General features: G+C 46.9%; 2 protein-coding genes across 2 annotated transcripts; both read left to right on the forward strand.

Annotated features, from left to right (window-relative positions):
* The first annotated feature begins 1966 nt into the window (after nucleotides 1–1966).
* On the forward strand, nucleotides 1967–18902 carry sncaip (synuclein, alpha interacting protein). The gene is made up of 12 exons (XM_069683165.1): nucleotides 1967–2013; nucleotides 6244–6331; nucleotides 7541–7613; nucleotides 7769–8349; nucleotides 8563–8731; nucleotides 8816–9099; nucleotides 9244–9423; nucleotides 9958–10071; nucleotides 14666–14791; nucleotides 15414–15583; nucleotides 15700–15789; nucleotides 16449–18902. Exons 2-12 carry the CDS (start codon nucleotides 6275–6277, stop codon nucleotides 17452–17454), a joined length of 2850 nt encoding a protein of 949 aa, XP_069539266.1. The 5' UTR covers nucleotides 1967–2013; nucleotides 6244–6274; the 3' UTR covers nucleotides 17455–18902.
* Nucleotides 11939–13740, forward strand: LOC138609690 (keratin-associated protein 4-3-like; the record flags this gene model as incomplete). The annotated part of the gene is given in 5 exon segments (XM_069682335.1): nucleotides 11939–12004; nucleotides 12227–12234; nucleotides 12236–12449; nucleotides 12756–12833; nucleotides 13687–13740. Coding segments are annotated over 5 exon segments (420 nt in total), but the record flags the coding sequence as incomplete, so codon positions are not given.
* Nucleotides 18903–19845: the final 943 nt, after the last annotated feature.

The raw sequence follows: 19845 nt of genomic DNA on the forward strand, positions 1-19845 counted from the left end.
CTACATTTATCTGTATGTTTTAATTTATCACCAACCAGTGAAATGAGTCTGCTGTGTGATTCAGTGTGCATCAATGTAGACATACACGAGTGATACACACATATACACTAAAGTATACACTCTATGTCGCCACTCATGGAATGCCTCTTGTCCAGTCAGATTACTTGGTCAGAACTAACTGTTGTATAAAAGCCTGTAGAGCCTGAAGACTCTTGATGTCTCTGCTGGCTATGTACACTCCTTACATCTGTCTCATACATGCACCTTTATCAACCTGCTCACTCAGCTGTTCAGTTTGCTGCTACTGCTGTGAAGAGACCAGTGCTGAACCTCAGAGTTCACTGTCGAAAGCATCACTGGTTTGTTTTGTTAGGCTTCCTCTGTTATTATTATTATTATTAAGTTATACAAACCTTATATACAAGTTCAAAATGTCTATCCAGTCTCAGGCGTGTTTTGGAGGAGGAGAGTTTCACTGCTTTTTAATGAGCTAAGGAATAAGACACACACACACACACACACACACACACACACTTTTATGAGTAAACTCATGTGGATCAAAATATAGGAACAGCTACAGTTAAGTTTTGGAAGTGTAACTCTCAACCTCTTTGCTGTCAGTCCAGTGAAGGTGATTTGTCATCAATAAAATAAAACCCAATTTAATGTACTAACCAGTTCAAACAGTGTTTTCCAACCACAAGGCACATAACACCATCTTTTCTTTGTTCATCCTGTTCTTTTACCTGCTATTAAAAAGGTGGCCACCTGGAGAACAACTTTAGATTTTGAGAAAACCAGTCCCAGCTCTCCTTCCCTTGCTGAGCCTGTTTTAACCTGCTGCAGTTTCAGAGTTTACCACTAGATGGCCCTGCTGAGTCCAAAATGAACTGATGAGTGTTTAACCACACTGGACCGTGCAGAGGTACACAGGCTGTTATTATGGAAACACACAGAGCACAGTTATAGACTCAGCTTCTCCCTGACACACCAAAAGTTATGTAACTGAATGTATGATGGCAAAAGTCTGATTCTCGAAGACAAATGCAGCCACGAGACACTGAATATAACTTTTCCATAGCAATACAGTATAATCTTTAAAATATTATAGAAAGGTAACAAAAAAAGAACATTTTTCTTTAACGGTGACTTACTTATATCATCATTTTCATATGTTTACTTGTCCTAGGCTTACATTAACACTCAGATATAACTAGTGGTTTGAAATAGACTTAAAATCATATTAATCATGATGATTTAATTTTTGCATTCATTTCAGGATACATACATGTTGAAAAATAAATCCTCCTCAGAGCATAGGTTTGAATGTAGTTTTATTCTAAGGATAGCGGATCGATCTAACGGTTCCACTTCCTCCGCCTGAGCGGCTGCTCTCTTCAAAGATCGTCTCTTAAAGTCATGGCTCACGAGAAGCAAAAACGAAAAACAGAAGCAGTCAGACACTGCAGCTGTACCTTTCAAAGAAATGCAAATAACACTTTTAAAGGCATCTATATGATCAAAACAGGTTCATTCAGATACCGTTCAACTAACGAATATTAACGAATATAACGAATTTCATTGTTGGTTAATGTGTTTTTTTTTTCTCCCAGAGCCCAAAGTGACATGTCGTCAAATCATGTCGAAATAAAAAAAACCATCAAATTTGTACTTAAGGGCATGACTTGTGTAAGTATACTGTCTTTGTCATTTATGATATATCATACTGTGTATACAAATAAAGCCCACTTGCATTAAAAGTAAAAGGTAGAGGTGTTTATTTCCTTCGTGCCTGATGAAAACAGTAGTCATAAATTTGCTCAGAGTGAGCCCTCGTCTTTTTCCTTCCTCTCTGTGCTGCCCATATGTCAAAGTCTTTGTGCTTTTCAAGACAGCGAGGCGACAGAAGGAAAAAAAACAGCTGGATCTGAGGATCATTCCAGCTAGCGGCTCGGCTAGCTTTATCCTCTCCCGGAGCCAGCGCTTTCTCCTCGGCTGCCTGACTTTAATAAGGTACAATACTAGGAAAATGTCCGTGAACCAGCAGAAAACGGCTCTTTAACCGGCGCCGGGGTCTTTTTACCTGAGCTTTCTGTTTTGACCTAATTTTCCAACTGCCTGGCTAGTCAGCTAGCTCCCACATTAGCTTTCATGGATGCTGATTAGCGAGCTAGCTTAATGTTAGCTAATTAGCCTCCTGCTGCTTCATGAGCAGGTATCAGTGGTTTAATTTGGCTGTGACGTGTGAGGAGAGAACAAACCACCTACTCTTACTACAAATACAGTGTTTTTAGATGTGTAAATGAGTTAGCTTTATTAGCTAGTGGAGGTCTGTGTGCGACTATTCCTTATCTATAATCCAGTAATCTAGTATAGTATCAATTCAGTACTGTGTTTAAATACAGAAACATATGCAGCGATCACCCATATGTTTGCCTAAAATGCTATTTATTTTTACTTTAATGAGCCAGCAGGTCTTTGCCTTTAATTTGTCAACATTCTTGTCACAAGACATTGGGTAAATTAACAGTTTTAGACTCTATCTTGGAAGCTATAATGATTATATAATTGTATAACTACAGCTCAAGTTAATACGGATTTACTGCCATCAGTAGTGAAGCATCCTGTCTGCATATTCTTAACTTTGTAACTGTCACATGTCAGTTTTAAGCTATTGTTTAAAGATGTAGTTTCAAATATATATTTCCATACTGATTGAGATCATGATATTGAAAATGTAAACCCAGTCAGATATATAGTATTAAAACATAAATTTTTAATGCAGTGAGTTGTATTAGACACATAGTAGTAGTAGTTTATCTACAACTACAAACAAAAAAGTCAAAACTAATTATGTAATTTAGATTTTTTTTAAATGAATAATAGAGTAATAATAAACTTTAGTTCTATGGCACCTTTCAAAACATAGACAAAGTGTTTAACAACAACAGAACAGAAACAAAATTAAATAAAGTGGCAAAATAGAAGTGTTGTAAAAAGGACCATTATGTGAAGAATAGGGTTAGGGTTAGGGCTGATATGATATGATTACAGTTAGTCCTCCGGATTTTTTGTTTAGAGCTGCATCCCTAGCAACAGTCTGTTCTTCATAGCAACGGTCTGTTATTGAGAAACAGCAGACTTCGGATTGCCCTCAATAACCAATCAGAATCAAGTATTTAACACAGCTGTGTAATAAATAAAAACAAAAACTCTTTGGTTTTGGAATATTAATTTGAAAGGCACAGTTTAATAGAATGATAAAACTCTTGAATCGTTTCCAGGGTTTCGTTTGCCAGAGTGTAAAGTCACACAGAGCCTGACTCACTTTGATCAAGATGACTAACTCATTAAATATCTGAAACTTGAAAATGAGCAGAGATGTGAAACAACGCCCGTGATCTTTTCTCCTCCTGATTCATGTTTCTTGTATTAAGTTTTTTTGTACTGACTTCTTTGTCAGAGGTGATGATGAAAACCAGCTGTCAGATAACCATGCATCATCTTATTATATCTGTTTTAAGTTAGATAAAGTTAGTTAGTAACTTATGTAAGTAAGTAAGTATATTGTTAGTAAATTGTTTAGAATTCGGGACACTGATATTGATATTTATTTTCCTAGCTGATCTATAACTGATAATGACCTTCTTTTGCTAATTTTTACCCCTGAACTTGTTGAGGAGACAGAAATGTAAGAAATGTTCTGCAAGAGCCAGAAGTTGTTTTTGTTGTTTGGATGAACTGGTGCTTTTTTGGTCAGCCTTCTAGCTCGTCATCCTGTGAGCTCAGGACTTCAGAGATACTGTGTGCTGTTACTCCCAGGTTTCTATTTGTGCTTTGTTCCATGATCGTCATGTAGCATGAAAATCAGGCTATTCAAGAGTTGTTGGATGGGGGAGTTTGTTAGATGGGGCTCGGGCCAACAGTTCCACCTGACCTCTGAGAGAAATGCAATGAAACAGATCTAATTTCATTCTTTAGGAGGAGAAATCAAATCTCTTTAAAATTCCTGCTGAAAACTCCCGTCCTTGTTTTTGACTCTCCTCCAAAAAAACATCTCGTCTCTCTGATTGTTTTTGTGCCTCGCTGCCTGGCAGGAATCGGACTCGTCAGCTGATCGTACAAACAGAGAAAGCAGACATCCTCCTCCTCATTTTGATCCAGTCTTATTCTTGATTTCTGCTCTCAGGCTTTAACTGTTGTTATCAAGGATGTTAGGCTCAACTGTTTCTCAAAGCTGCAATCAGAGGTTTTATTTGGACCCGTTCGTTTCTGCGGTGACTCCCACACAGTCTGAAAACAGCTGCACGTGTACATGAAAGCTGCACAGTCTGCTGCTTTCTGAAACATCCTGTGACAATGGATACAAGTACGTTTGTTTCTAAGCATATAGTAACGTCTTATTATATTTATTAAATGAATCTCTCTGAAAGAAGAAGAATGGCTCTTATTTTGATCACTTGTTGGCACTTTTTGAAGGACTTGACTTGACTTGAAGTGTCTTTTAAGAAAGGAACCGGACTTATCAACATATCGTTGTTGGAAGCAGCCCAAAAAAGATGATTTTGATAAGGCGTGAAGAGGATAAGGAGAAAATAGCGAGTAGTAGAGTAGTGGCTTCAGCTGTCGCAGGCAGGAAACTGTTATTTTTAAACGGCACAATTTATGACAAATAAACTCAACGTGCCTGTAATTACTGGACCTGGACAGGCAGATCTCGGGTCAACATGAATATTATTCCAAGACCAAAATAACTAAAAGCATTCACAGCACTTCTGAAGCTTGCTGTAAGAACACAACCTGATGATGTGAGAGGTCTGAGGGGTTCCTGTTATCCTGTAATGTAAAAAAGTTTATTTTATACAAATAGTGAGGTGCTGTTGATCGTAGCACTGCATGGGTTTGAAAGTTTAAAGCTTGGAGGAAGGAAACGCTTGCTAGCTCTTAATTCTAACTTAGCTAACGTCATGGCCTTAGTCATTGCAGATAACACAAACCACTGCAAGGGCAGCTGTGGCCAAAAGCTGCTCCTGATTCTGCTCCATTGTTAACTTGTTTAGTTTCACCAGGAGCAGGATGGTGGGTGTCACACTTTAGTCATTTAAACTCTTCTCGTGTATGGTAGGCGTTAGGGCTGCAACAGTTATTTTGCAGGTCCAGTGGGCTGCTGTTCCTTGGTGTTAGGTACCTCGGCATGACTAGCCAGGCGACTGCTGATCCAACAGGCTGCTAGGTTAGAGTAAAGATATTAAAACTTCTGGAACACGTTCAGATTGATAAGGAAAGAAACGGGGTGCCAGTTTAGCTCAGTCAGTAGAGCAGGCGCCCCATACAGAAGCAGATGTGTCAGCAGCAGGTTCGATTCCCACTTGCCGCCCTTCGCTGCCATCCTCACCCTCTCTTCCTCATATTTCCTGTCACTCGTCGCTGTCCTGTTGAATAAACGCAAAAGGCCAAAAGTTATCTTTAAAAAAGAAATAAAATAAATGTATGTTGGTTATTAAACTAGCCATGCTCTCATGCAGGTTTAGCTTGTGTGCTGCGTCTTTAAATCCTTGTTGCTCTGCAGTCACGCTGCTCTCTGATTAGTCCTGATAATCCTGCTGTTTGTTGCCTTTGATCACAACAGCTCAGGCACCTTGTGCAGTCGACACTTTGGGCTTTGCACCGTTTTAAAGCTCCAGTATTACTGAGGATCTGATGTTCTTCAAACGACAGTTACAGTCAGCCTCTGTGAGCCGGTAAGAGTGACCGAGTCCTCCTTGAAATAGACGTACGTTTTGTTGATTCCCCCGTTTCCTCTTTATTCACTGAGCAGCAGTTTGTCACACAAGAAAACACTTTTATCCCCGTTTTCAACACGACTGTTCTCAGTTTCCTGCAGGTACTTCCTGCGTTTTATTCCCGCTGATCAAATCACTGCAGCATTAAAGCCAACAAGTGTTTGCCTTCATTTCATTTATGGATGTGATGCTGCTACAGAAAAGAGACTAAGGAAGGCTTTTATGGCTCTAGTGACTCAAGTGTCTGCAGGGACTGATTAATTTCAAGGTTAGAAATTTCCACTAAGTGTAGACAAAAAGTGAAAGTGTTGTTCTGTCCCTGGTAAATATCTTTATTTTTCACATCTTAATGCTGTTTATTTACTTGTCTTGACAGCTGCAGGGCTGTGTTTGACCGTCTCTTCTTATTCATGCATGTGTTGCTGAAGAATCTGATTCTTATGTGTGTTTCTGTTTGCAGCTGTCTGTGCAGCTGATGATGTGGTGTGAAGATGGAGGCTCCTGAATACCTGGACCTGGATGAGATCGACTTCTCTGATGATTCAGTGGTCAGTGTGATTTAACCAGCTTACACACCTGATTAGTTATATATGTTATAGTCATATGTGTTCTCTCTGACAGCTATATTTGGTAGCGGTAGCTGTTCGAACATGATCCACTAAGTTTCAGTAACCACTGTTGAAGTCGGGATGTCACGATACCAGAAACTCAGTAGTCGATACCAATACCACTGAAACTCTTGATACCTAATCGATGCCACAGTAAAAAAGTAAAAACACACCGAATGTATTATTATTGATTGTTTTTTAATTCAAATATTTGCTTTGATTAAAACAATCTAGTAAGTTTTAGTTCTGTATTATAAGCATCTTCGAGCTGCTGTTCTCTTGAATATCTGTTTTATATTTCTGTGAAAACATCTTCAAAAAACTGGATATTATTGAAGTTTGTCGCCAAAGATGACATTTCACAAGATTGCATTTGAACACATCGCGATAACATTGTAAGTTACCTTCGCCTAATCCTCATTTTTACTGAATAGAGCTTGAACGCATCATAATGTAACTCAATGCAACCTCCGTTGTCTAGCTGTTAGCTCCGTTATTTAGCCAAGCAGGACTGTGCTGTCTGCCAGCTGCTAACAGCTAACGTCAGTAGCTCTCCTCCTGCTGATATCAACATGGACTCGTTGTTCCCAGTGTGACATCAGCAGGGAAACGTAGGGACCGGACGGCTCGAGCTCTTCCCCGGTATCTACGGTACCTGTAGAAAAATGATTACCGTCATGTTTGCATAATTTTGGCATCGACTTCGTACCGAAGTATCGGTTCTCGTGACCAGAAGAAACTCAACACAGTGACAGAGAAACACCAACTGGTGTTTGTTTGTCATTGCAGAAGGATTCAATACAAAGGTTTATATTAGGCTGAACACATTAAAGTCCTGCAGTAAACTCTTTCTGCACGATGGTTATCAGCTCCATTAGTATAAAAATGTTTGCTCCCAGCTTTGTCGAATCAGTTTGTATATAAAGTTAACATCTAAACATTCATGAAGAGTTCAGAGTGACTGCAGTCGTTCAGGAGTGAGTTTAATTACAGAGCTGCAGAACTACCTCATGTTACAATCTGTGTGTAATTAGAGCAACATGACTGCTACTGCAATTAACTAATATCTAAAAATAACTGCTTTGCACAGCTGCTGATCTGCTGTGTGCTCTCCTCTGACATGTCTTTGTGTTCTGTCTAACCCTGCAGTATTCTGTGACCTCTTTAAAAAGCATCCCTGAGTTGTCCAGGAGGAGTGATGGCCAGGCCGAGGAGAGACCAGGTAACGAAGTACTCTAACTGAAACTCTGAAGCTAAATTGCCTCCATTGGGTTTACTGTGAAATAGTCTTGGAAGTAAAGACCTCAGTGTTTTATACTGTGTGTCTGAACTTCAGCAAGACCTCGACTCAGCTCCTGTCGTCTCCTCCTCCTTTAGCTCCTGCCATCAACTGGAGTCGTGGCGTTTCCTCCCACAGCGGCGGGGGAATCAAACCCACGGGGCTCGCTGAGGTCCACAGTAAGTTCCGGCCGGTGAAGAGGGTCTCCCCTCTGAAACACCAACCAGAAACCACCGACTCTGACTCTGATGGTAAAGTCCAGGGCCAGGGGCCGGGGCAGGGGGAGCCGGGGGAGGGCAGTAAGGATGACCCCAGCTCCGAGAAACAGGCTCACGCCGCCTCCTCCTCCTCCTCCTCCTCTGATGCTCCTGGAGGGAAGGCGAAGAGCCTGAGTGGAGGAGGCGGCGGCGGCAGTGTTGTCGGAGGAAATAACCCGCAGGCTCTGTTCGGGGAGCTGGAGCACTACGATCTGGACATGGATGAGATCTTGGATGTGCCTTATATTAAGTCCAGTCAGCAGATGTCCACGCTGCCTCGTGTCCCCCACGACAAGCGCTCTGTGACGGGGAGCAACCTAGGAGGAGGCACCCTGGAGAGGAACAGGGGAGGCGGGCTGAAGAGCTCCTCTTTAGTCCACAACGAGCCTCTGAGTCTGGGCAGCAGCAGCTCACAGACGCAGGTAAAATGTTTCAGAGACGTCTCTGGTTGCAAAAAGAAAATTAACTGTGCGACTTGTGACTTCTCTCTTGATTTAATCTCTCAGTAAACATTTTCCTCATGAGTCCAAGTCTTCTTCTACACAGCGTGACGTTGGTTTAGTCAGTGAAGCCCCACTAAGAGTCAATAGATGATGCCACACGCAGGTCATGTTGTAATTCTGTGTTTCCTGCAGTACTGTGTTCTGTCTCCGGTGAAGTGGTCCGACCTGAGGAAGTCCAAGTCCATGGATCCAGACCTCCACCACCTGCACCGCTCCCCCGCTGGAGCAGGCTACCAGTCGGATCTGCTGCCCTCCGGACTCCTCAGCTGCTCCTCCTCTCTCTCGTCTTTCTCTGATGCAGGTACAACAAAAACTCCCTCAGCCTCAGTGCACAAAACACTTTGATAACATTGTTTAAATATGTGATGCCATGTTTGACTTTCAGACAAGCTGCTGTCTGCGCGGGTTTACCCCGACTCACAGAGCCAGAGGCCAGGCGTGGAGCCTTCAGGGGGCCCGGGGCACATGTTCCCTCTGCCAGGGTGCAGCGTCAGCAGACAGGACGCCACAAAGACCTGGGCTCCTGGAGCAGGAGCAGGAGGAGGAGGAGGAGGAGGCAGCAGTGGGCCGAGGGGGTTCGGAGGAGGAGCGGGAGGAGAGGTGGACGAGGAGACCAAAAAGAACCAGAACATCATTAACATCGTCAGAGAGGGACAGATCTCTCTGCTGGTGAGTGTGAGGTCAACGGAACATATGAACACCACATCTGATATTTTATCTTCCTCCTCTCTTTCCCCGTCTGCTTCTTTTTACTCCTCAAAGTGTTTTTTCCTCTCCTGACCCCACTCTGTCCTCCTCCTCCTCCTCCTGCAGCCTCACCTGGCGGCAGATAACCTGGAGCTGATCAGAGATGAAGACGGGAACAACCTGCTGCACGTCTCGGCCTCTCAGGGTCACGCCGACTGTCTGCAGCATCTCACCTCCCTGATGGGGGAGGACAGCCTCAACGAGCGCAACAACCAGCAGCTCACCCCCGCCGGTCTGGGAGTCAAGGTCAGTGAGTTTGTGTGTGTGTGTGTGTGTGTGTGTGTGTGTGTGTGTGTGTGTGTGCGTGTGTGTGTGTGTGTGTGTGTGTGTAGCCCTGATACATTTGAAAATACTCCATAATAAGCAAAAACACTAATGAAGGCAGAGGCGAACATGATGTGTAAAGATGGAGGACTCTGATACGATGATTTTTACTGTTAAATCCGCTCTGTGGGCAGCGGGTCGTTTTAAAACGAGTCTCTGGACAAAACCAGAGGAAAGTGAACTCTGTAAATACTGAGCAGGTCCTGTTTTGTCCGCCTGCAGTGGAAACCAGGCTGTTGATTGGCTGCCAGACAGGAAGTCTGTTATCTAGAGACAAGCCGGGCAGCTGAGTCCTGATTGGCTCTTATCAGCAAGCCTCTTGTTTATTCACTCTGATTAATGGCACAGCAGACTTCCAGCCACCTGGTCCTTAATGCAACATGTTAACTGTGTGTGTGTGTGTGTGTGTGTGTGTGTGTGTGTGTGTGTGTGTGTGTGTGTGTGTGTGTGTTGCAGAATGGTCATCTGGAGTGTGTGAGGTGGATGGTGAGTGAGACGGAGGCCATCGCAGAGCTGAGCTGCACCAGAGAGCATCCCAGTCTGATCCACTACGCTGCCCGCTACGGACAGGTAACAGATACAAACACGCACACATTTTAAATATATTTATTTATAATTGGAGTTTATTTTTTGGACTCTCGTGACTTTACTCAGTGAGCGGACAGTGGAAAGTGTCAGGAACAGGGGAGGAGAGATCGGGGATGACACGCAGCAAAGGGCCGAGGGTGGGAGTTGAAGGGATGCGAGATTTAACCTCTAAGCTAAACCAGCGCCCAACGCACACACACTTTGAGTACAAAAACACCACCAGTCAAAAGGTTGGACACATTTTCTCATACAAGTGAATGGGAAAGTGTGTCCACACTTTTGACTGGTGGTGAACATACCCACGTTTTAGAATATGAACTGGTCCTTAAAGTCTAGGAAATCTGAAATATTGAAGTCTACTGAAACCGAAACTGAAAGTTTACTGGTGAGATTATTTAGTAACGCATGGTGGTTATTAGGTTAATTTGCATACACAGTAACAGACACACACACACACACACACACACACACACACACACACACACACACACACACTGGTAAAGACTTCAGCAGCACTAAAAGTCATTGAGTCAGTTAAGTGACTCACTATGAAAAGTGAGAAAATGTTTAAGGCTCTGTCGACACTACCACGTTTCATTTGAAACAGTGTTTCAAACAAACATCAAAGCGAGTGTTTTGCACAATTCATCAGCGTCGTTTTTTCCAGAAGTCTCTTTTTCTGCGAACTAGAATGAAACCCTGAAGCGGTTAAAATGATCCAGGGGCAGATGTGTTGTCAAAAGTCGTGTGTAAAAGTGTCAATCAGGGCGTCAATCACTCACAAAGTCGTGGCAACCAGATAAACAACAGCAGGACCAGTTTGGTCCTCACACAGTGTTCTAACAGCAAGCGAGGGTCCGCCCCACACCGCTGACAAAACTTGCAAAACAATCGCCGGCCCTCTAGATAAAAAAACCCTCTGCCCCCGCTGCTGAAAAAATCCAAGAGGAAACCCGTCATCACAAGCTCTCATTTAAAACAAGGATCATTAACAGCTTCAGAGAATCATTCAGCAAGTTCATTGTGTTTAGGGTTGATGAAGATGCAGAAACAAGTGTGAAGTTTTCATGATGTTCATGCAAAGACCTTTAAATGTGACATATTGTATTGAATGCTACGTCGTTTAATTCTCATTAGGAGGGTATACATGTGTTTGTTTTTAATACATGCGGGATAAAAAGTCTCCCCGTGTCTCTCCACGTCTCTCTCCACGTCTCTCTCCCCGTGTCTCTCCACTTGTCTCTCCCCACGTGTCTCTCCACGTCTCTCTCCACGTGTCTCTCTCCGTCTCTCTCCACGTGTCTCTCCACGTGTCTCTCCCCGTGTCTCTCCACGTCTCTCTCCCCGTGTCTCTCCACTTGTCTCTCCCCACGTGTCTCTCCACGTGTCTCTCCACGTGTCTCTCCCCGTCTCTCTCCACGTCTCTCTCCCCGTGTCTCTCCACTTGTCTCTCCCCACGTCTCTCTCTACGTGTCTCTCCACGTCTCTCTCCACGTCTCTCTCCACGTGTCTCTCCACTTGTCTCTCCACGTCTCTCTCCACGTGTCTCTCCCCGTGTCTCTCCCCGTGTCTCTCCACGTCTCTCTCCACGTGTCTCTCCCCGTGTCTCTCCCCGTGTCTCTCCACGTCTCTCTCCACGTGTCTCTCCACGTGTCTCTCCACGTCTCTCTCCACGTCTCTCTCCACGTGTCTCTCCACGTGTCTCTCCACGTGTCTCTCCCCGTGTCTCTCCCCGTGTCTCTCCACGTGTCTCTCTCCGTCTCTCTCCCCGTGTCTCTTCACGTGTCTCTCCCCGTGTCTCTCCACGTCTCTCTCTCCGTCTCTCTCCCCGTGTCTCTTCACGTGTCTCTCCCCGTGTCTCTCCACGTGTCTCTCTCCGTCTCTCTCCCCGTGTCTCTTCACGTGTCTCTCCCCGTGTCTCTCCACGTGTCTCTCCACGTGTCTCTCCCCGTGTCTCTCCACGTCTCTCTCCCCCTGTCTCTCCCCGTGTCTCTCTCCGTCTCTCTCCCCGTGTCTCTCCACGTCTCTCTCCCCGTGTCTCTCCCCGTGTCTCTCCCCGTGTCTCTCCACGTCTCTCTCCCCGTGTCTCTCCACGTGTCTCTCCCCGTGTCTCTCCACGTGTCTCTCTCCGTCTCTCTCCGTCTCTCTCCCCGTGTCTCTCCACGTGTCTCTCCACGTGTCTCTCCCCGTGTCTCTCCACGTCTCTCTCCCCGTGTCTCTCCACTTGTCTCTCCACTTGTCTCTCCACGTGTCTCTCCCCGTGTCTCTCCACGTGTCTCTCCCCGTGTCTCTCCACGTGTCTCTCCCCGTGTCTCTCTCTGTCTCTCTCCACGTGTCTCTCCCCGTGTCTCTCCACGTGTCTCTCCCCGTGTGTCTCTCCGTCTCTCTCCGCGTGTCTCTCCACGTGTCTCTCCCCGTGTCTCTCCCCGTGTCTCTCCCCGTCTCTCTCCCCGTCTCTCTCCCCGTCTCTCTCCCCGTGTCTCTCCACGTGTCTCTCCCCGTGTCTCTCCCCGTGTCTCTCTCCGTCTCTCTCCCCGTCTCTCTCCCCGTGTCTCTCCACGTGTCTCTCCACGTCTCTCTCCACGTCTCTCTCCACGTGTCTCTCCCCGTGTCTCTCTCCGTCTCTCTCCCCGTCTCTCTCCACGTCTCACTCCACGTCTCTCTCCACGTGTCTCTCCCCGTGTCTCTCCCCGTGTCTCTCTCCGTGTCTCTCCACGTGTCTCTCCCCGTCTCTCTCCACGTGTCTCTCCACGTCTCTCTCCACGTCTCTCTCCACGTGTCTCTCCCCGTGTCTCTCTCCGTGTCTCTCCACGTGTCTCTCCCCGTCTCTCTCCCCGTCTCTCTCCACGTCTCTCTCCACGTCTCTCTCCCCGTCTCTCTCCACGTGTCTCTCCACGTCTCTCTCCCCGTGTCTCTCCACGTGTCTCTCCACGTCTCTCTCCACGTCTCTCCCCGTGTCTCTCCACGTGTCTCTCCCCGTGTCTCTCTCCGTGTCTCTCCACGTGTCTCTCCCCGTCTCTCTCCACGTGTCACTCCACGTCTCTCTCCACGTCTCTCTCCACGTGTCTCTCCCCGTGTCTCTCTCCGTGTCTCTCCACGTGTCTCTCCCCGTCTCTCTCCACGTCTCTCTCCACGTCTCTCTCCCCGTCTCTCTCCACGTCTCTCTCCCCGTGTCTCTCCACGTGTCTCTCCACGTCTCTCTCCACGTCTCTCCCCGTGTCTCTCCACGTGTCTCTCCCCGTGTCTCTCCACGTGTCTCTCCACGTGTCTCTCTCCACGTCTCTCTCCCCGTCTCTCTCCACGTCTCTCTCCACGTGTCTCTCTCCGTCTCTCTCCCCGTGTCTCTCCCCGTGTCTCTCCCCGTCTCTCTCCACGTGTCTCTCCCCGTGTCTCTCCACGTCTCTCTCCACGTGTCTCTCTCCGTCTCTCTCCCCGTCTCTCTCCCCGTCTCTCTCCACGTGTCTCTCCCCGTCTCTCTCCACGTGTCTCTCCACGTGTCTCTCCCCGTGTCTCTCCCCGTGTCTCTCCACGTGTCTCTCCCCGTGTCTCTCTCCGTCTCTCTCCACGTGTCTCTCCCCGTGTCTCTCCACGTGTCTCTCCCCGTGTGTCTCTCCGTCTCTCTCCCCGTGTCTCTCCACGTGTCTCTCCCCGTGTCTCTCCCCGTGTCTCTCCCCGTCTCTCTCCACGTGTCTCTCCACGTCTCTCTCCACGTCTCTCTCCACGTCTCTCTCCACGTGTCTCTCCCCGTGTCTCTCTCCGTCTCTCTCCCCGTCTCTCTCCACGTCTCTCTCCACGTCTCTCTCCCCGTGTCTCTCTCCGTGTCTCTCCACGTGTCTCTCCCCGTCTCTCTCCACGTGTCTCTCCACGTGTCTCTCCCCGTCTCTCTCCACGTGTCTCTCCACGTCTCTCCCCGTGTCTCTCCCCGTGTCTCTCCACGTGTCTCTCCACGTGTCTCTCCACGTGTCTCTCTCCACGTCTCTCTCCCCGTCTCTCTCCACGTCTCTCTCCACGTGTCTCTCTCCGTCTCTCTCCCCGTGTCTCTCCCCGTCTCTCTCCACGTGTCTCTCCACGTGTCTCTCCCCGTCTCTCTCCACGTGTCTCTCCACGTCTCTCCCTGTGTCTCTCCCCGTGTCTCTCCACGTGTCTCTCCACGTCTCTCTCCACGTGTCTCTCTCCACGTCTCTCTCCCCGTCTCTCTCCACGTCTCTCTCCACGTGTCTCTCTCCGTCTCTCTCCCCGTGTCTCTCCCCGTCTCTCTCCACGTGTCTCTCCCTGTGTCTCTCCACGTCTCTCTCCACGTGTCTCTCTCCGTCTCTCTCCCCGTCTCTCTCCCCGTCTCTCTCCACGTGTCTCTCCCCGTCTCTCTCCCCGTGTCTCTCCACGTGTCTCTCCCCGTGTCTCTCCACGTGTCTCTCCCCGTCTCTCTCCACGTGTCTCTCCCCGTCTCTCTCCACGTGTCTCTCCACGTGTCTCTCCCCGTGTCTCTCTCCGTCTCTCTCCCCGTCTCTCTCCCCGTCTCTCTCCCCGTGTCTCTCCCCGTCTCTCTCCACGTGTCTCTCTCCACGTGTCTCTCCAGGAGAAGGTGTTGCTGTGGTTGCTTCAGTTCATGCAGGAACAGGCGATTTCTCTGGACGAGGTCGACCAGAACGGAAACACAGCGGTCCACGTAGCAGCTCAGTACGGACACCTCACCTGCATACAGGTGTGTGCTGCTGGAAAGTTACACATGCCACCAACTCAACTATCTGTGTTACTCTGTTTCCACCCAGCCAGCATCTTCCTCTGGAACAAAAGGTCTCTGTAGGGATCCTTTCTGTAATGTTGTCACACGCTTAGAATAACAACCTGAGCCTGCAGCGGAGAAAGACTCAGACATTTTTTTAAGGAACCTCCTTCTAAACTTCTTCTGCTCCGACTTTAACTCATTTTAAAACATGTTTAAGAACCTGCAGCTCTTATTCTTACAGTGGAAGCAGAGTGTTTGTAATTCCTGTGAGGTGGCACACCCGGCTGTAAGAGAGGCGGATGTTATCAGTCTTGTCTGCTTCCTGTTGGGTCGCCAGGCCGGCAATCAAAATACTGATATTAAGTGATTTGTTTTGGATAAAATAGCTGCTTTTTCTCCACAGAAAGTTTAGTTTAGTTTAAGTTCATACTCTGAGTTGAACATTTCAGCACACAAAGGCAGAAGTCTTAAAGACGGAGCTAAAAACTGAAATGATAACGTAGACACATACGTCAACATGATAATAAATCATGCTTAGAGATGCAGCAGATCTCAGAGCCGTAACACTTACTGTGTGTGTGTGTGTGTGTGTGTCCAGACTCTGGTGGAGTACGGCTCTAACGTGACCGTCCAGAACCAGCAGGGGGAGCGGCCTTCCCAGAGTGCCGAGCGGCAGGGACACACCACCTGCGCTCGATACCTGGTGGTCGTTGAAACCTGCATGTCGCTGGCCTCGCAGGTGGTTAAACTCACCAAACAGCTCAATGAGTAAGTTCAATGCTTAGTTACACTTCACAGTCATTTACTGTGTGTTGTGCAGGTGAAGGTCTGCCACCTGGAGTTAACCCTGTGTGTGTCTGTGTGTGTGTCTGTTTGTCGTGCAGACAGGCAGCAGACAGGATGGTTCTACAGAAACAACTGCAGAGACTGATGGACCCCAACAAGGCAGAGGGGACCCCCAACAGATCCCCCAGGTACCACACACACAGGGCCCTAACTGCAAAAACTCTTGGCCTGTAGTGAAGAATTAGACAACTAGGACTATCAAAGGTATATCATCTTATTATGCTGTAAATGTAGATATTTTTTACTTCATATTACAAGAGAGTAGTTTAACAAGGTATCACCTGACCAAGAGAAGTCAAAGTGTAGCATCTAAAATGTGCAAATCAAGTGAGTGTGAAAAACGCTGGAAAGCTCTGCGTCACTCCCTGCTGGTCAAAGCACCGCACAGTTTGGGGAGTGACGCTCGAGGTGGGCTAGAGGTCGGTGGAGACATGCAGGTAATACTTTAGAAAAGTGTATTATTTTTTACAATAATTAAAATGTAAATGTTTAATACAATATTATAAGTTAATGTCTTAGCATCTTAATTGTAACAGCAGAAGCAGCAGCCGTTGGAGCATTAGAATGAATTGCAGTGTATTCAAAAAGCAGTGATAATCACAGTGTTTATAACACATAAACACCCAGTTCTTCTGTCACTAATAATAGTATCAGTATGTAGTACATGTTGTAGAATTAGCAGCAGTGAGGGCGTTTGTCTTGGCAGTAATAGTTGTAATAAACATTAAAGGCAAAAATTTCATAAGCAAAGTAAAGGATAATTTGTGTCTCCCTCTCTGGACTCCAGCTCCCATCAGCCCTCAGTGGAGGCGTGGCCAGAGATGTTGTTGACAGCAGAGGGAACTCCAGGGGATGGTCAATGGTTGGTTCGTCAGGGAGGGGCGGGTCCAGACTCAGTGCTGCGGCAGCTGTTGGGGAAGGACATGACGGACTCGCTGTGTTCCAGGGAGAGGCTGCCTCCAGCGGGCGGCCTGAGCAGGGACGGCCCCTCTGGCCCCGGGGCCCCTGGAGCCCGCAGGACGGGGCTGGTGGAGAGGAGAGAGCTCAAACTAGCGAGACTCAAACAGATCATGCAGCGCTCTCTGAGTGAATCTGACACGGACGGTTACCCACCGGAGGAAGGTAAAAATCAAGGAGCCTCGGCCTCAAACACACTCCGACCTGATAGGCCGTCACACCTGCCAATCACAGAGGAGGAGCCGGCATCAAACCACCTTAATCTGATGATGAGGAAGCACCTCCCGTCCTCCGCCCCCGCTGCCACAGCTGACAAGAAGTTGGCGTTTTCTCTCACCGGGTCAAAGTCAGTGGACAGCATTGGTTACAACCCCTCCCCCACCTCCAGCGACCCCGAGGCTGCAGACGCTAAAACACCGGACGCTTCCGCCGACCTCCACGACGCCGCCAACGGCCAGAAAGTCGCCACCAGCCCCAAGAGCGCCCTCAAGTCACCCTCGTCTCGCAGGAAGACGAGTCAAAACCTCAAACTGAGGGTCACCTTTGACGAGCAGGTCCACAAGAGCTCCAATCAGGAGGCAGAGCAGACCAAAGTGCATCATGGGAAGGAGAGGACTCCAACAGGAAGCTCTGAAAGCAAACGGCCATTCGGGGCGTTTCGCTCCATCATGGAGACGCTGAGCGGGAACACGAACCACAACAACAACAACAGTGGCGCTCAGTCAGGCTCTGCTGTGAAACTGTCCACCTGTCAGAACTCACCTGGCAGGAAGTCAGAGAGCAAAGGAAGCCCAGGGGGCGGAGCCAAGGGCAAGAACAGAACCAGTAACGTTTAACCAACAAACCAACCTGTGCCTGCTGAAGGCCAGAGAGCACATGAACACCTGCACGATACAAAGCAAATGTAAGAGGCAGAGAACATGAGAAATATGTTTTTATTTACATATCGTGTTTCTTCTTCCCACTTTCACAAATATTTTAAAACTTAACGAGCAGACATTAAGAATCAATCACTTCCAATCTTAGCTTTGACATCTTTGTCCAAAACATCCAAAAATCCACTCGGGTCTAACTTTTTAAAAATGCCTAAAGTCTCAACAAAAAGGCGAACATCCTCGGCTAAGGCTGCGACTCCATCGCAGTCCTTTATGTCCTGTTTACTGCAAACGGGCAGAGCGCTCAAACAATCTCAAGTTAGGTTCATTTAAATGCTTAAAACGTCTAAAATAAAAGTGGGTCTTCCTGGGTCTGAAAAAGGAGTTAGTGGGTTGATTTCTCCTGAAGACACTGAGTAACAATGCCATGAGCTCGTAAAAACAGGGAGTGAAAACCACACAGACGGCGCCGAGGGTTCAGGAAACGACAGCAGCATATAAAGAACAACAGAACCTCATAATTCAACAACTTAATTAGTTGTTAATTATAGAATTGGACTTCGAGAGATACAAACAAGAGCGTCACCATCATTTGAACGTAAGACGAAAGTTGTTTCTGCAGTTCTGCTTGTTGCGCTGGAAACGCTGACATCAGTCACATCAGCTGATTACAAGCGGACCAGGTCCTGTAAACAAACAGTTTGTTCATTGGACGGAGAATTTATGAGCTGTGATCCGACCAGTTCCTCCCCTTTAATACTGGAGACACCTTTTTGTTTGAAAGTGACTTTTAGACTGCACACACCGTTCGTTTGAGTACGGTAGAAAAAAGTCGACATCTGGAAGACGAAACAACCTTCAGCCGAGGGCCACAGAAACGTCTTATTGTTTATGGATCGTCACAGCCAGTGACACACAGCAGGTCCAGCTTCGTCCTTCTGCTTCGTCCGCGATGCTTCTCATGTTTTTTTGCCTCAAACTTTTGACTTTTCATGGTTTTATACATTTTAAAAACAGAAACAGTCTCAGCTGTTTCTCTTACAATGTTTCTGATGCTGTTAGAGACATGATCACTACAGAGTGGATCAGAGCACCTGTGTAAAATGAAGGAAGTGAGTCTGAGTATTAACCAGTGTCCTGCAGAAACCTCACATCTCCATCAAACAACTTCTCACGTATTTTTAGTTTTGTCACGTTTAGTTTGATTCACTGACTGTATATAAAGATGGACGCAGCGTCTCCTCCTCCTCTCATTGTCCTTATTAGAAGCCAAAATAACCAAGAGGTGGGCGATGCAGAAACGACTTCCCGCCCCCCCCCTTCCTCTACCTGACACACACCTTTACCTTGTGTCCTTGGCGTGTTGGAGCCCTCAGGTGTCCTTGCCCTGTTGGAGCCCTCAGGTGTCCTTGGCGTGTTGGAGCCCTCAGGTGTCCTTGGCGTGTTGGAGCCCTCAGGTGTCCTTGGCGTGTTGGAGCCCTCAGGTGGGCTCAGTCTGCAGCAGAACCGCTTCTTGTGTCGGTCTGAAGCAGATATTCACGCTGATGGAAAGTTCAATGACTGTAGTGTTAGTGTTAGTTACGTCTCCTCTCTCGTTCCTCCTCTACTCTGCTACTCGGGAACAGAACGCTGCAGGAGCCCCATTTGTCAACAGAGCTGTCAATCATGAGGCCACACCCCCTTTTTATAGCATCAAATAACTCATTAAAAGTAAACTTGTCAGTAAAATGAACACTGTGACATAAATCAGCATGATAAGAACTAACTATAATGACAGAAACCATGTTTGAGAAAAATGTATTTGATGTTTGATTTTATAGTTTGACTCATGTCCCATCTGTTAACATGGAGGAGGCGGGCTTTATGAGCTATACTGCAGCCAGTCAGCAGGGGGCGCTAGAGAGGTTTGAGCTGTCATGTCGGCCATCTTTTTAAACAGTCTGTAGTTTGGTTACAGAATATTCAACACAAAGGTTTTATAACTGAATGTGTCGAAGTGGAGAAGAAGAATTATTAGTATTTATGTTTATGCACACACTTATATGATTTAAAAAATGTGGTTATAATCACGCACGTGGTTAACGTGCACCAGCACAACACTTTTACAACCACTGTTTGTGTCGTAGTATTTAATTTGTTATTGTTTGTTTCACATCATATTCAACACATTGTTTTTATCTATGCAGTATTTTTGGCATGACGTAGACGTTAGTGTTGGAGACGGGAGGTTTGAGGACGCACCTTTTACAGCAGCTGACGAACAGGAACTTTCACTGAAGAAGTTTGTCACTCCAGAGATTTTGAACAGCTTCAGGAGTTTGTGAACATTTACAAACTGTGTCAAAGAAACGA

The sequence above is a fragment of the Semicossyphus pulcher genome, unplaced genomic scaffold (assembly GCF_022749685.1).
Source record: "Semicossyphus pulcher isolate SPU_LCO1_2020_fin unplaced genomic scaffold, fSemPul1.0.p SCAF_6, whole genome shotgun sequence".
Classification (NCBI taxonomy): Eukaryota; Metazoa; Chordata; class Actinopteri; order Labriformes; family Labridae; genus Semicossyphus; species Semicossyphus pulcher.

Excerpts from the sequence above, each read along its gene's own strand:
- sncaip (XM_069683165.1), top strand. The coding sequence starts at position 6,275 with ATGGAGGCTCCTGAATACCTGGACCTGGATGAGATCGACTTCTCTGAT. Across the intron at positions 7,614-7,768 it reads CCAGGCCGAGGAGAGACCAG|CTCCTGCCATCAACTGGAGT; the intron begins GTAACGAAGTAC and ends CTCCTCCTTTAG. Across the intron at positions 15,584-15,699 it reads CTCACCAAACAGCTCAATGA|ACAGGCAGCAGACAGGATGG; the intron begins GTAAGTTCAATG and ends TTTGTCGTGCAG.